Source organism: Apostichopus japonicus, chromosome 23 (genome assembly GCF_037975245.1).
Source record: "Apostichopus japonicus isolate 1M-3 chromosome 23, ASM3797524v1, whole genome shotgun sequence".
Lineage (NCBI taxonomy): Eukaryota > Metazoa > Echinodermata > Holothuroidea > Aspidochirotida > Stichopodidae > Apostichopus > Apostichopus japonicus.
The window spans coordinates 3,772,896-3,788,257 of NC_092583.1; the positions used below are offsets into that span (position 1 = coordinate 3,772,896).

General features: G+C 36.6%; 1 protein-coding gene across 1 annotated transcript; it reads right to left on the minus strand.

The window, feature by feature from the left end:
* Nucleotides 1-3,702: 3,702 nt before the first annotated feature.
* Nucleotides 3,703-13,401, minus strand: LOC139965067 (avidin-like). The gene is made up of 5 exons (XM_071967250.1): nt 13,233-13,401; nt 11,665-11,733; nt 9,759-9,887; nt 6,279-6,483; nt 3,703-5,342 (listed from the first exon to the last, which is right to left on the minus strand). The coding sequence occupies exons 2-5, from the start codon at nt 11,726-11,728 to the stop codon at nt 5,201-5,203; spliced, it is 540 nt and encodes a 179-aa protein (XP_071823351.1). The 5' UTR covers nt 11,729-11,733; nt 13,233-13,401; the 3' UTR covers nt 3,703-5,200.
* Nucleotides 13,402-15,362: the final 1,961 nt, after the last annotated feature.

A 15,362-nucleotide genomic window follows, 5' to 3' on the forward strand; every position in this document is an offset into this window, starting at 1 on the left:
ACTTTTTTTTTTCGAGCGGTAAACAGCTGACTGACGACAGAATAGTATATGCCATAAAACTCACACACTGTATCCCAACATGTAGCAGACGGATCGTTTTCACGGAGTAGTGGATTCATCTCAAGGTAATTTAGGATAAGTTTAGAGAGTAAGATTTCCAAATGCGAATAATACTTGCAATATTGGGGGGGGGGGGAGTGTTGAAAAGGCTTTAAAATGAACAAAAATTTCATCGTCACATACCTGAAAAGTATCCATACTCGTGGAAACCTATCTCTGCTAAGGTGCAAAATGGTTAGGTTGCCTTCAGTATGGTTGCCACGGTGATAACGAGGAATATTTTGAGGTGTGTCAATTACGGGGGTGCGTCTATTACGAAGCTTTCACTATACTACTACTGTAATACTACAGTATACTACGTACAGTACTACTGCTACTAATATGAATACTTCGACTAGTAGTAGTACTAATATATGTTTCTGATAGGCTAGGCTATGTATCCGTTACTTTAGTATCGTCTAAGATATATGGATCAAACGAAGCGAATTTCATCCCCCGAGACCAAGTGTTACCTTTCTATGCCATAACTTTTGAAACGCTAGGCCTAGTTGCACTTACCGTGTCTTGCATGTCATTATATGTATTTCTTGCAGTGATTGAATCTACCCTTTAACCCCATAGCAACCGCATCCGTTCGTGACAATCTCGCCGGACTGTCGTATGTAAAACTGCATGCTAGCCTATATGCGATTAATTAGAGTACTGTATACACACTTTGCACGTACGTACGTGCGTGTGCGCACGTGTGAATTGTAGCCATAGGCCTATATATATATATATATATATGTATATATATATATATATATATATATATATATAGAGAGAGAGAGCAGGATATAAACAAGAGGGCGAACTCACAATTCTGCCAACAGAGCCGTATATACGGCTCTGGCCGCCAACACGAAGCCGCTGTGCGGCCATTGGAAGTCGTCCGCCGTTACCAAACCTGGCAAGACGCAACACACTGTGGGCGTATGTGTGTACAAGCTATATGAACTCAGGCTAGCTTAAACAAAACTTTGGGGGTCACTTAACACGTTTTTTTCCCCCTGCAAAGGACAACAAAAGTAGGATAAATGATCCCGAGCCTTCATACATTAAAATAATGACATTTATCTTACCTACATATCACCAAATCCGTGCGAATTTTCCTCAAGACTTTAATCCGGTATGGAAACGGTGACAAGTACGTTAAATTTCCTTGATCCACAGAAAAAGTTATATTAGGCTATATCCTATCATATGGTTGGATAATCTACTTTTTCAAGGAAATGATCCACATAGAAATTTTCATGGAATAATTAGATACATTTTACGGTCAAGATCTTCCATTTTCTTAAATGCTATAAACCATATGAAAATAGCGACTTTCCTTTGTTCCATAAAAATAACACCTCGGCTGGTTTATTCACATTTTGCGAAATGATATTGCATATGAAATAACTAGGCGTGTACTTTTCACGATCAAGATCTTTAATATTCTGGACAATTCTAATCTGTATGAACCCAAAAATGGTGACATTTTCCTTCAGATTTTGATCAATAGGAAAATACAATTTGGATAATATCCACATTCCAATTTCCATCACACAATTAGTACTGTAGTTTTCACGGTCAAGATCTTTCATTCTTTTCAAAGGGTTAATCCTGTATGAAAATGGTGACTACTTTCCTTTATACATAGCAAACAAATACTATTCACTTCAGGGCCTAGCCTCCGCCCCCCCCCCTAATTATAATTATTTCGCGTTGGGCAAAGCAAAGTTTTCGTCCCCATTTTACGGCCCACACTAAGAGCCACCGCCGAGCGCGAAAAACAGACCCTAGTATTAGACATTAATTAACACTAATTATGACTGGGGTCTTTTTATGAGGACACTCTCCTATACCTGACCATTTTCTTACTAAACTAAATTCCAGCGACGGAATCTCCACGCTAGCACCGCTATTTTAGAAAGTCCGCCCTCTATTTTGTATCTTACTCTATGAGTGCAGTGCAGTATTGTATTCCACCCAACAAGAGTACCGTCACCCTAGTCATCATAACATGAAAACATTTTCCCCCGAGGAAATATCCTGGTTTACAAGAGCTGAATCATATGGTAGATTCATTTGACTGAAAACAATTCTATCATCAAGTCTCTCTCGTACCCGGTGTGTTTCAATTTGACTATACCATTTGATAATAGTTTGGCATCAAGTTTAATAACATTGGATAAGAGGTTGGCATAGGTTAGGGATTTCAGTCGTTGTACTTAAATCATGTTTGGTTCTGTACTATGATATATGTAATATATGGTGATAGTGTAAAATTACGAAACTAACAACAAACCGTTCATTTATATCCATGTATGTATTTCAAAGAGTAACTATACAGATATTTTTAGATGATAACCCGGCTCCTGCGAGACATGTGCCCCGAATCTTCATTTTGACAGCGGTACAATCTTTTGCCCAAATCGTTACAGAAGTTAGTTGACATAAAGTGCTAATTCAAATTAGTTCTTGCGTTTTTAACCTCTTGACAGGAATATGACGATGCGTTGCTCTACAGTTGTCCATTATCACTTCTTAATAAATGTCTACCAGTTTAAACAACGTGACTTATACCCATGGGAGCAAAATGTGTTGGTATAGTATAATAAATAACGTATTCATGGTTTACGTTTGACATACCGAGGATATAAATGTATATATATATATATATATATATATATATATATATATATATATATATATATATATATATATATATATATATATATATATATATGTATATATATGTATATATATATATATATATATATATATATATATATATATGGTTGCTTCAGCCCTATTATCCTTTTTTTATTGGCAAACCAAATTTCACTAAGAATGCGGTCCGTCAAGCTAATTCATTTCGAAAAAAAGTAAATACTATTTTGGGTGAAAGTCTGCGGTGATATTTAGTAACAAATTGTGACACCGATAGACAGGCGCGTAGCGAGGAATTTGCCAAGGGAGGGCAAAGCTTGTAGGCAAACTATCAAAGCGTAGCGCCTCCATTAGTTGGCGCGAAGCGTAAAAGAAAATTTTGGCCGAAAATGCCTCCCAGATCGCTGGAAATGGCACTTCCCAGGCCTTGTAAGTTGCATCTAAGCATTTTCTATTTTGAAATAATATGATTTGGATAAATAATCTTACGCATTATTTTCTGTTTATAGCCACACAAAGAAACTATGCCACCAAATATTGGGGGGGGGGGGGGGATATTAGATACTATAAACCCCCACCTAAAATATTTGGGGGACATGTCCCCCCACCGTCCCCTACCCCCATGATCGCCGCCCATGAATGTTGGGTATTGATGATTGACTCAAGTTACCATGCTGAATTTATCAAACAATTGGCAATCCATGGAGTCATCTGGAAATCTCATCTCATTGGGTGAAGTGACAGGGGAGAGGGGGGGGGGTTGTAGGGCGCTGGAAATTCTAAAGAGTTCATTCATCACGCGCCGCCTAATGTCGTAATTTAGTGAATGAAGCACGCATGCTAACCTCTTTGAACACGCTGACAAGCTTCTGTAGAGTTGTTTGTTCTTGATGGGTCGTAAAGCATGAAAAGAAAGCACAAAATAGCAAGAAAGCGATAAAACAATCTCTATTTGTAGATATATTTTTTAGATACCAGACTAACCCTCCGATCTAAATTCATAAATACATGTCACTTGCGATATAGCACATTTGACTTTTCCGATGCGAAACATTCTTGAACCTTGACGACAATCATATGGTCATATATACACTACAGGCTGATTGATATAGTAACGACTTGGTCAATTTTAGCGTCACATTTTCCATAGTTCTCCCCTCTGAGTTATACATATCAATTTTAGCCTTGACGCCATCTTGAATATGACAGAGACCGTCGAATCCGGCGGACTGGGAGAGGTCCCCCCTCCCCTTCCCTAAAGATTTGTGAAAGAAGAAAAGTGGCCCTGAATTTGAATTAGCAAACGGGTATCCTCAAAATTGATTTATCGGTTGGAAATAGTTTGGTAGTTTTAGACTTAATTGATTATTATAGGGATCATGATATCCCATGTTTTACTCTTCTTGATCGATTTCGAGACAGTCAAGGTTTTGACAAGTGGCATTCGAATATTGTATACAGTATTTTATCAGTACTTCAATCTCGGGATCAGTCTAACACAATGGCTTACGTTATTTTTTTACAATGATAGTAATTCTTGTATTTGTAACGAGGTACAAACTATTGCCCCCCACCCCCCCCCCCCCGCATCAACGTGGAGTAAGGGAGGGCTGTCCAAGTAGTGAATAACAAGAATATGACAGAGGTATTTCGATTAAAAATCAGGAAGTTAAATTTAACATTATGCTGATGATATACCCCTTATTTTATTTTCATAGCAGTATCGGAGTCTCTCGATAAAACCATCCACGTCATAGCAGGCGTCTGGTCTTGCAAGTAATTTAATAAAATATATTGTTTCCATTACGACCTTTTTTAGCAAGAATTACCAAAAACTGCGTGCAAACATTTGATATAAACGTTACACATGGTCCAATGAATTTGCTCGATATATACATTCTTTTACAAGTTAACGTGGAGGCGTTCCAGGAATGTGTCACATTGTTTAAAAACGAAAAAAAGAAACTATAACCACTAAGGCACAAAGACGTGCAAGATCAACAATTTTACACTGAAAAATGTTTTGTAAGGCTCACAAGACTATTGTAAATCGAAGTCTGGTCTATTCTAGTCTGTAAAGTCTTTGAAAAAACAACGTTACCGTTTTCTATATACATATATATATATATATATATATATATATATATATATATATATATATATATATATATGGAGGCTGAAAGTTTTTTCACTGTTCTTGATTTTCCAACTCATTACGATTTTCATTTATATATATATATATATATATATATATATATATAAATATATATATATATATATAGCAGTATAGTGCTCAATACAACTGGTGCAGAGCTATAAAGATATCGCACCCACCCCCCTCACCCCCCCACACACACAACTTTAATTCGATAAAATGATATAATACATACATGAAGGATCTTATAACCAATTAAGATTATGTTAATATAATAATCACTGCTGTTTATTTTTTATCATAATGTTGATTCCGGTAATTCCATGACTCTCCACCAGCACATGGATTATTCCTGCTTCTCTCCTCTTCTGTCAGTTCCTTTCCTGGCAAAGGTACTTGTCTAAACCGAGTAAAACAGTCCTTTCCGATTCTGTAGGTTTGCAAAACATATAACATAACATAACATAACATAACGTAACAATATATATATATATATATATATATATATATATATATATATATATATATATATATATATATATATAAATGAAAATCGTAATGAGTTGGAAAATCAAGAACAGTGAAAAAACTTTCAGCCTCCACCGGGATTCGAACCACGGGCCTCCCGTATATATATATATATATATATATATATATATATATATATATATATATATATATATAAATATAAATATATATATATATAAATATATATATAAATATATATATATATATTCTAATATATATATATTTATTTATTTATATATACTATATATTTATATATATAGTGTCCCTTTTCATAACTAAGTGTCACCCCTTTCTGGCAGAAATCACCCCTTTCACTCTTTTTGTAATTAAGAAGTGCTCTGTTGTTGACAAGTTTAGAAAGCATGTTAGTAAAGAAGTTCCTTGGCAATAAAAACCCTTTTAAATAGTCCTGATTATGAAACGGAGGATCTATTTTGTCGGAACGATCGGTAATTTTGTCCTTTGCACACTCACATCAAAATAGCATGCCCCACTCCCCCTCCTAGTCGTTCTTCCCCCCCCCCCCCACCCCCTCCCTAATTGCACCCTAAGATTCAACCATCTTCACCCCTGTTTATATTGCATTCATCCGTATAGAACAATGTGTTGTTCAGATTTAGATATCTTTAGATACTCTCATAATATAGATATATATGTGTGCTTGTATGCGTGTGTGTGTGTATATAATGATTTGTCTATTCATTTGCATACTACGAGGACTGTAACAGAATAGAATCGGAAAACATTTATCAGCTTCAACTATATCGTCCCTAAGCAAACCGCTTTAAATGAACAACATGCAAAATCATGACGTCATTGCCAAAACTGTACGACCTACCTTGTGGACATCCAATTATCCAAGCAAGAATCTGTTTCACTGGTTAGCAACCATGTAGTCAATAACACAGGTTCTCCGTTGCAATCCTTGTATTCCCCCGCCCAGCTGGTCGTGGAGGCGCCATTCTTCCAGAGAACGTTAAAACCAAAAGTATCGTGAGCGCCATTATGTGACACGTGACCAATGACATGTGCCGGTTGAGATCCTTAAGAAATTAGAAATAATATTCGTATTGATCATATAGCCTAGGTGGGTATACTGAATGGAACATATATCGTCCTCCTGGAACTTATTTTTTAAAGCAAATATATTAAAGCAAATATATTAAAAGAAAATATATTAAAGAATAGCACAACGCAAATTGAGTATCAACATCTACAGGACCACTGAAGAATAAAGAACTCAACCTTCAAGTATTTTTGAAGTGTACTAGTGGTACCGAGCGATACCAGCTTATTTAAGTAAATAATAGATTTGAATGTACATGTATTAAATATCAATTTGCAAGTGTTTCGGTATGGTAGGCTATAGTAAAAATGTGTAATTTACATGCACATTACACATTTCTACAATATTCCAATGTAGTTGAGTTCTGTGTTTATATTTCGCATGTGTCTTGCTCTCTGTATGAGTCTTCGTGCCAAACAGAGATAACTGATCAAGCTGGAAAGTTAATCTCAATGCTAGTACAGTTTTTTGCTACTTATTTCCTATTTGATCGACATAACCCACTTAAATAGTTATTCCAGATATGCAGATAAAGATTTATCTGGCTACATTAAGCCAGTTATAACTGGATAAACAGTCCATCCAGATCAAGATTTATTTGGCCATATAAAGCCAGATATAACTGGGTATGTAGTCAATCCAGATAGAGTTTTATCTGGCCCAGATATGGATGCCATAATTTCCACCAGGTACAATTTATATGGGCCATATAATATTTCATTTTACATCAAGTTATATCTGCCCAATTTTCGTAGTTGTCACAACGGTTTGATGATCTTGTTGGAAGTCAAAATCATGTTTGCTTAGCTAGAATTTTGACACTAACATTGAGCCCGCCCTTAAACTCTTTGCGAAGTTTGGACTTTGTCAAAAAACCGTTTTATGACATAAAGACAGGTTACAGGAAACTGAAGTATTTGGTAACCTAAGGCTATGGTCATATTGCAGCCTACTGTAAACACTCAGAGCTCATCATCCTAATGTTTGATATGATCGACTTCTGTGAAATGGAGGTGCAAATGTCCTTATAGTACTAGTCATACAAGCCTGTTATACAAGCAAATATTTGTTACAGAAAGGTGATGGGCAATTCTTTAAAATTGGGATTGTCCTATTGGCTGTAATTGAGCATTTCTCAATGTAGGGTATTTCCTAACCAATTACGGGTTCTTAAATTTGACAATGATTCGAACACTTACATCATACAATAATTATGATAAGTTTTACAGATTTTAGGGGGAAAATCTAGTTTTCAGCATAATTTCTGAGAAGTGAACTTAAAGCTGAGGTATTTTTGAATACTTGATATCCTCATACTGCAATAGTTATTTAATGAAAATTAAAATTTGGCTGCAATAATTTTTAACAGCACCAACACCAAGGCACATTATTTAGCATTTTGATTTCATCATTGCAGTTGTTACAACCCTTAACCAATTTATGCCATGTGACTTTCCCGATCACCTGGGTTTTTCGACCCTTCCAGAACTGTATCGACATATGATGCTCATATGTCTTACGTTTGACATACATATGATCCTTTTAATGTGATGTTCATATATAAACTCAATTCCGTGCCCTGCCTTCTTCAGGTAAGATGATCTAGTTTATTAAAGGACATTTACTTTTTCAATTCTTATTATGTAATGAACATACCAAATGTTTTCCATGCAGAGCGTTCAACAAAGTCGAGGTATTTGATTTCTGCCTTAATCGCCGCCAAGTTTAAGCAAACATATTTCGACAAAAAGTCATGATTTATATTGATTGAATATACATATTTCTGTTTTATGTCTTGTTATGTGGCGTAAGTCGCTGAATTCCATGCATTGCTTTCTTTACGCTTTATGTTTTTATTCATTGTATTGGTGAGCATTTGTTTTGTCTCCCCCCCCCCCCCAAATTAAATATATATTCCTAGAAAATGTATCTCCCTTTTTGGTATCGTGAATAGTGTCCTACTGTACATATATAGTTATAATAAGCAATTTGCATTAAAGTTTAACACAGGTCTCACTGTAGCATTTACACAATTAGTAGGTTACTATTTATGGCATCTAAAGGTAACGGGAAACCTGATACCCGGATTCCTGGACATGGTTGATACATACCAAAACATTGAGGCTTTGTATAGTCTATACTGGATATTCAATTGATACTTAGGCATATGCTCTGTGCTATGAACTATTGATACAGAATGTGTTAAAACTACACAAAGTATGTGTAATATGTATTCATAGCTGTGTACATTACACTAATCGAGTTGCTGTGTACTGGGGTATGCACAAATGTGAGTAGATTTAACACAACTGTTGTGTTAATGAAAACTTACACAACAGTTGTGTAGTTTCTACACAAGGTTGATAGGTGCACTAGTTACACAGCGGTTGAGTAGAATTTTACACAACCTATGTAAATTTTGTTTAGAGCGTAGAGATTATTTATACAATCAAAATCAGTTGTGATTATTTCAAACATCGCTTGGATCAGTTCTGACAAACTTTTCACCCGGACACTTTTCCAATTAAGGTCCAACTAACTAAAAATATAGATAAGCCGACACTTAACCGGATTATATTTAATTACCATATACATTGCTTAGCATTATAATTTGCATTAATCACTACAGCCTATAGTAATAGGCGGCCCTCCGACATCATCCGCTGGTCCGCTCAAGATTTCATTTCTAAATTCAATTTTTTTTCAATCATCGAGAAAGCCGATCCAAAAGGTATACTATAGGCCCGCGCACAATACCTGCATATACCCTGCAACTATATATACTCACTCAGGTATGTTTTAGTGAGACTTTGGTTCCATCTGAACCTTTGCTATATACAACCACTGATTCAAAATATATTTAAAAAAATCACACACTTCTACAGGTTATCGTATAAGAGCAAGAACAACCGATCCAAGAAATTCGTCTCAAAAAGCGTCCCTTGTATTTGGATCAATTAAATTAATGAGTTATTTCATAAAGTGATATTAACGAGCATCCATAAATCTTAATTGTACACACAAAAATGCCGCGAAACACATCGTTTTGATGTTCAAGTTTCATACGGTATACAAACCCCCTCCCAGAATTGTATACTTGTTTCCATTAGACTACGACCATGATTGCAATAAAATGACGAAATAAATGCAATAGAGAAATTCATAGCAGACAAATATTAGTACTAGGCCAGTTCCTTTTCTCCCCCACCAAGTGGGTCAGATGTAGTTGTAACGTAATTGAGGATTACACACCTTTAGCTCCCGGTTTTGACTCAACTGCCGTATAGTAATCCCCGGTGATAATCCCCTTAGGGTCTACGGTCAGTTCCACTTCTGATCCAAGTTCGTTGTACCATTTACCTCCGATATTTGGAGGTTGACCTGAACAAAAAAAGGAGAAGTTTGCTCTCTTTTTCCGTGCCTATATGGTAAAAATCCAAGTTGTAGATCAAAGTAGAAGCCATCTATATGTTGGCATACCCCTATTAGAGTATCCATCCGCTCGATTGTTCTCCTGCTTCAGGAAAGTGCCAAAGAGCAGCCTGCAGGAGAACATCTTTTGTGACCTGTTATCAATCATGATCTAGTTTTTTTGTGGCTAACATGTTGAAGAACATGAATGGAAGTACATGTGGTGAGAAAATTGGGTCAATTGAGGCAATTGTAGACCTCTTAAGGCCTCCCAGGAGCAGCGTACGAAAACTGTTTACTATACTGAGTGAAGAGGTTTGTTTACAAGTTACAAAAACTTCCGGCTCGGATAGCCAAAAAATTAAACTTGATAGTGCCATGAAAGGCCAACTTGTCAGCTATCCGGTGATGGATGCGTTTAGCCAGTGAGAACTTCTATCTAGACTTAGAGACCACTTACTTTAGTATTTTTGTACTTTTAGATTTAGCGTGTAAGTCAATGGGGCTTTTAATGGGCGTATGCTACCATATGCAACCAATTTGAGGTCCATATCAATTCTTTTCGCTGTTTTCCGTGCAGCTATGAGCTTCAGCTTCCTATGGCTTCAACAGGGAGACCAGAATTTCAACTTGCCGTTTTACATCTACGACTTTCTTTGTTATCTTAAATTGAATTGGAAAATGATTTGTTAAGAGTTATCTTTCCAATAACCTAACTTCTCATATCCAAGCACTTTTTACTACCGGACTTGTGGAGTTAAAGAGAATGACTCTTTTATACATTTCAGTAGTCATCCAGATACATTTTGCACAATGAACTATGCTCTAGTTACCCTCTCTTAGAGAGCCGGATACAACAGCATTGTTCCTCCCCTTTAATAGTGACTATCGATTTCATTGACACAGATCTGGAGGGGAGAGTATAGTTATCTTTCTGCAAATGTTACCATATTTCTAATTGGTTGAAATTTGCTATCTGACAAGACGTTGGCAAATCAGAAGTTCTTTATGATTTGACTGAAATAATTCAAAATCAACGAATTTATAACACCATAACAATGCAGCTATATGACGTTACTGATATATGTAACGTATGACTGTATAACAGTTTATAACTGTATATTAAATTGTATATATTTAATTGTATTTAGTTTTATTTGTATACTAATTGTATATGAAATTGTATATAATAATTGGATATGACTGTATACTGTGTAACGTATAACATTTTAAGTTTGCAATTTTATGCCACAAAAGGAATTGATATGTTCTTTCAATGAGAACAAATGGACCAAAATAGAATTGAAACCATCAACACATATGCTACGGCGAAAAGTGTTTTGCATATTTTGCGGAGGCGGATTTACTTCATAGTGATATGTTACTAAAAATAGATCGGCGACCCTAGATACATGTACATTGTGTGTACATGAGCACGGGCTAACATTTTTTTCCGCCTTGAACCGTCTCAGTATATAGACTAACCCTTTATACAGACAGTAATATAGACTGTGAGACAGACAGACAAACAGACACATTCATGCGGAATTGAGAACGGAGAAAAAGACAGAGGTGATGGTATCAATCGACAAACCTGCTCATTTTATGTACTTTGTAAAAAACAAAACAATAACGGAAGCATATGAAAACTTTTGTTACAAAATATGTTCTTACATGCAGTCTTCAAACGTCTTAAATTTCTATGCTTTGAGTCTACAGTCAAAATGGTAATGGGTCTATACTTTACCCTTCCTCGAATCTAGATTCGATTGTGATGTCAAAGCGTTAGTTTTATTCAAAGAATTCCCCATCTTATCTGCAAAGTGAGACAAGTGAGAATGAATACAACGGAGTGAATTCAAAGGATTTATTCACAAATTTCCCAGCCAATAATCCTATAGATAGACAGATGACAAAAAAGTACACGCAAGACCCTCTGTGTGATTTGATTCTATTTAAAACAAAGGCTGAGGGACTTTTTGTGGTGCTTGCGATGAATGTGCATGAAGGAAACAGCCAAAAACAATAAATTGTAAACATAACCCTGAGAAAAATGACTGGTTATTTCAATTTATTACAAATTGATTTCTTATGAATACAGGATTCGCTTTCTGTGCGGAGATCACCGGTTAGAACCCACAGAAATGCATCACATAAAAGCTACTTCACACCAGCTGAAAACAATACTCTCTGCAGCGTTTGGAATTTCACTTGCGCCATATTGGTTCACCCAAAACAACGACTCGCGCAAAGCTTGTATACGTTATCGTAACGAGCTTTCGGCGAAGTTCTGATCTTTTCGTCGAAATATTTTTAATGTTCACATATAGAAACACTTGAATCATCCGATTAACTCGAAGTTGGGGGGGGGGGGGGGTGTTAATGAACAGTGAATTTCAACTCTTATACTCTGCTTAGACAGTTGTTTGGCTTTTTGAAAGAAAAAGAAATTCCTAGTATGTTCCAAAATGTTGTACAATCCTACGTTAGCCCTTAACTATAGGTACATATGGCACAAAGCCTAGCCGTTTATATTGCTCAGTTTGATTAGAACTAGATGTAGGCAAGACGGCTTTACACATATACAGATTTACAGATATACAGATTTACACATACACAGATATATTTGGCCTCCACAGCAGGCTCTGCGCAGGGTACATTAAGGACAGACGCGTTTAAGCCTACATGCGGTAACCTAACACTGATAAATGAAAACTTCGCTTACATCATATAATAGTTATGTATTTGTGCAGTTAAAATGCCGCAGTTCAAATTCTTGGCACCTTAACTGTGCTTCCGTGTATAGCTGATAGGCACTGTTAAGTGTTATTATACCTTCCAGCAGTATAGATCGAACAGCAACAAACTGTTTCGTGGTAATACTGTACGTTCAAGATTCCTAAGTTTTCAATTTCCATCCCGTATGCACATTCCCTTAGTGACTCACATTTCTATTTATTTCTATTATATTTTTTTGATTTTCAGAATTTCTTACAGTATGGCAAATTCGTTGGACACTTTCTTGCGTAAAATAGAAGTGCATAGGCTGACGCATTTGGGTGAGCTGTTGGTCTTCAAATCGCTGCAAGCGACTAGCCAAAAGTATAGCTTCTATATAATGCAGTTCTATGTATGAATCCCATTCAACCACTGTAATGATTTCGTTGTTGTGTTTTCTTCCCCCAATTAAAGCAAAACTCTTTAAAAAAAAAGGGGGTGGGGTAAAAAAAGAATATAGACTACAGAATCTCCAAATACTGGACGGCTTAACTTAATTTGGATGGTATGTATAGTATAAAAAGTGTTTGATCTTACCGTAATCCTTTTGAATTCAGAAAACAAGCTATCCCAGTCAAAGATTGTGAATGTTTATGGCAACTTCAACGAAGCGTAGCAAATATAAAAGTACATACCGTCTGGCTTAGACTACGGTATTTCATCAACAAGTGTCCCTATAGTGTTTGTATGCGCATGAACTGGTATCTAGCGATTGTGGTGCAATACAGGAAGTGAAACCAAAAACGCAGTCAAATTTCAATAACCGGGTTTTCCCAGAAGAGAAAGAGGAAACATTTCGGTGTGTACACACCGATCAGTACACTAACAAATCAGTGGGTGTACAGGTACTTTTAAGAAATAGTCGCCCAGGAAAGAACCTGCATGGGCACGAAAACCAAACTACCAAACGACTGATCCGCTCTCAGCCCCAGTCCCCTTGCATCGGGACTGTGACTGTGTGATCATCGTCGGGTGTGCATCACTATTCCCCTCGAAAGGGAACAGATACTATACACATGATCTTAGCCAAAAGGCCGAGAAGCGAAGTGGGTGTACATGTTGTTGTTGATTACAACTACGCATGTACACACGTGATCTAGTTCCGGGTTGGGTCAGACTGACGCAAACACAATGAACGAACGTAAACAACTTTTGTACATGCCGGGTAGTCGTAAGGGAAAATAACGGAGAAGAGTTGCCATGGAGCGGTTCTGCGACAATATTTATTCATGAGGATTGCCTAATTAATAATGAGATTCTTTTCCAGTTTGAGCTCAGTCTTAAAAATTTTAAAGAAAATGTCAGACTAAAATTTACATCTCTCACACTCTATCGGTCGAGAGTAGAAGTGCCAATGTTAAAAATGTCCAAATTATACTTTCATGGATAAGAAGATCTGCCGTGGGTTGTCTGTTCAAAGATTAGCGAAATTAAAGGTGAAAACAATAATATAATATGTGTAAAATAATATGTGAAAAAAAAGTAGTATCTACACGTACTTTTTGCTTAAAATTGAAATATTGAAATCTCGCATGTTAGGATAGATCGATATTACGATCTTGTTTAATTGGGCTATATGCATATCGTCGTGTTAATATTAAGATAAATAATTCAGTCAGATATTGCCTCGGATTAATGGGAATATGATCTTTATAGAAATATTTTCAGACATCAAGATCTTGTAGCGAATGCGGCCAAGGGCGTAGGAACCGGGGGGCTGGGGGGCGCCAGCCCCCCAGTGAAAAATGTGGAGGGGCGGAAGTATCATTCCGCCCCCCCGCTCCGCAAGTCAGAAAACCCCTTTTTCATTTCCAAATGAGGAAAAAAATCTCATTTGGAGCACCAAATTGCATCTAAGGCCAGGTGAAAATACAAAATTAAGTTTACAAAATGGAGTGGGTGTTGAAGTGTGCTATATTGCACCAAATTGCATCTGAGGCCACCTGGAAATGCAAAAAATTCCAAAGGGGAGGGGGCACCCCCTCCCCTTAGACCCCTCCCCCAGGCCGGCCATCAGTCTTCAGCCCCCCCCCCCACTCAAAAGTACCTTCCTACGCCACTGAATGCGGCCCAATATGTGAATAATCAGATATCAAAAATATTATTTAACCCTTACATCCCAATAGTTCAATTTCTTTATGTCATGATATCCCGATTATGAGATAATAATTACAGAACATATAATATATTGAGATATACACACCACAAAGTCACCTTCATGGCTCCGTGTATCGGATTATCGGAAAAATCGGATATCATGTACGGTTATCGGAAACGTTGTGGAACCTTGGTGGGTGTAATTCCGACTAAACCGCTCTTGCGCTATTTATAGCATTTTAAGATAGATCCGCCACCCTGCCGATTTCGATAAAAAAGAAAACAAGAATCGGATTGGCAAAATAGTTAACAAAATCCAACTAAAACAAGAAAACTTACCAAAAGGAAACCCGGCAGCATTTCGGGGTTTTACAACACACTTCTGCAGTAACCTGGGTCTACGTCAAAGATATTTCGCACATAACTCTAGTGCTGTAAAACACTGGCATTATGGTATATAAGCATTTAGTGCAATTATATTACGTATAGTATAGACCTACATACCGTCCAATACATGCACGGATACACGGAAAAATAATTGTATCTCAATGAATTCTGCATTTCCATCAC

What these genes read in the sequence shown, in the direction of transcription:
- LOC139965067 (XM_071967250.1), bottom strand. Translation starts at nt 11,728, where the DNA reads ATGGGGAATTCTTTGAATAAAACTAACGCTTTGACATCACAATCGAAT. An exon ending in GTCAAAACCGGGAGCTAAAG is followed by an intron (nt 6,484 to 9,758) that starts GTGTGTAATCCT and finishes TAATTTCTTAAG; the next exon opens with GATCTCAACCGGCACATGTC. An exon ending in GATAATTGGATGTCCACAAG is followed by an intron (nt 5,343 to 6,278) that starts GTAGGTCGTACA and finishes GCAAACCTACAG; the next exon opens with AATCGGAAAGGACTGTTTTA.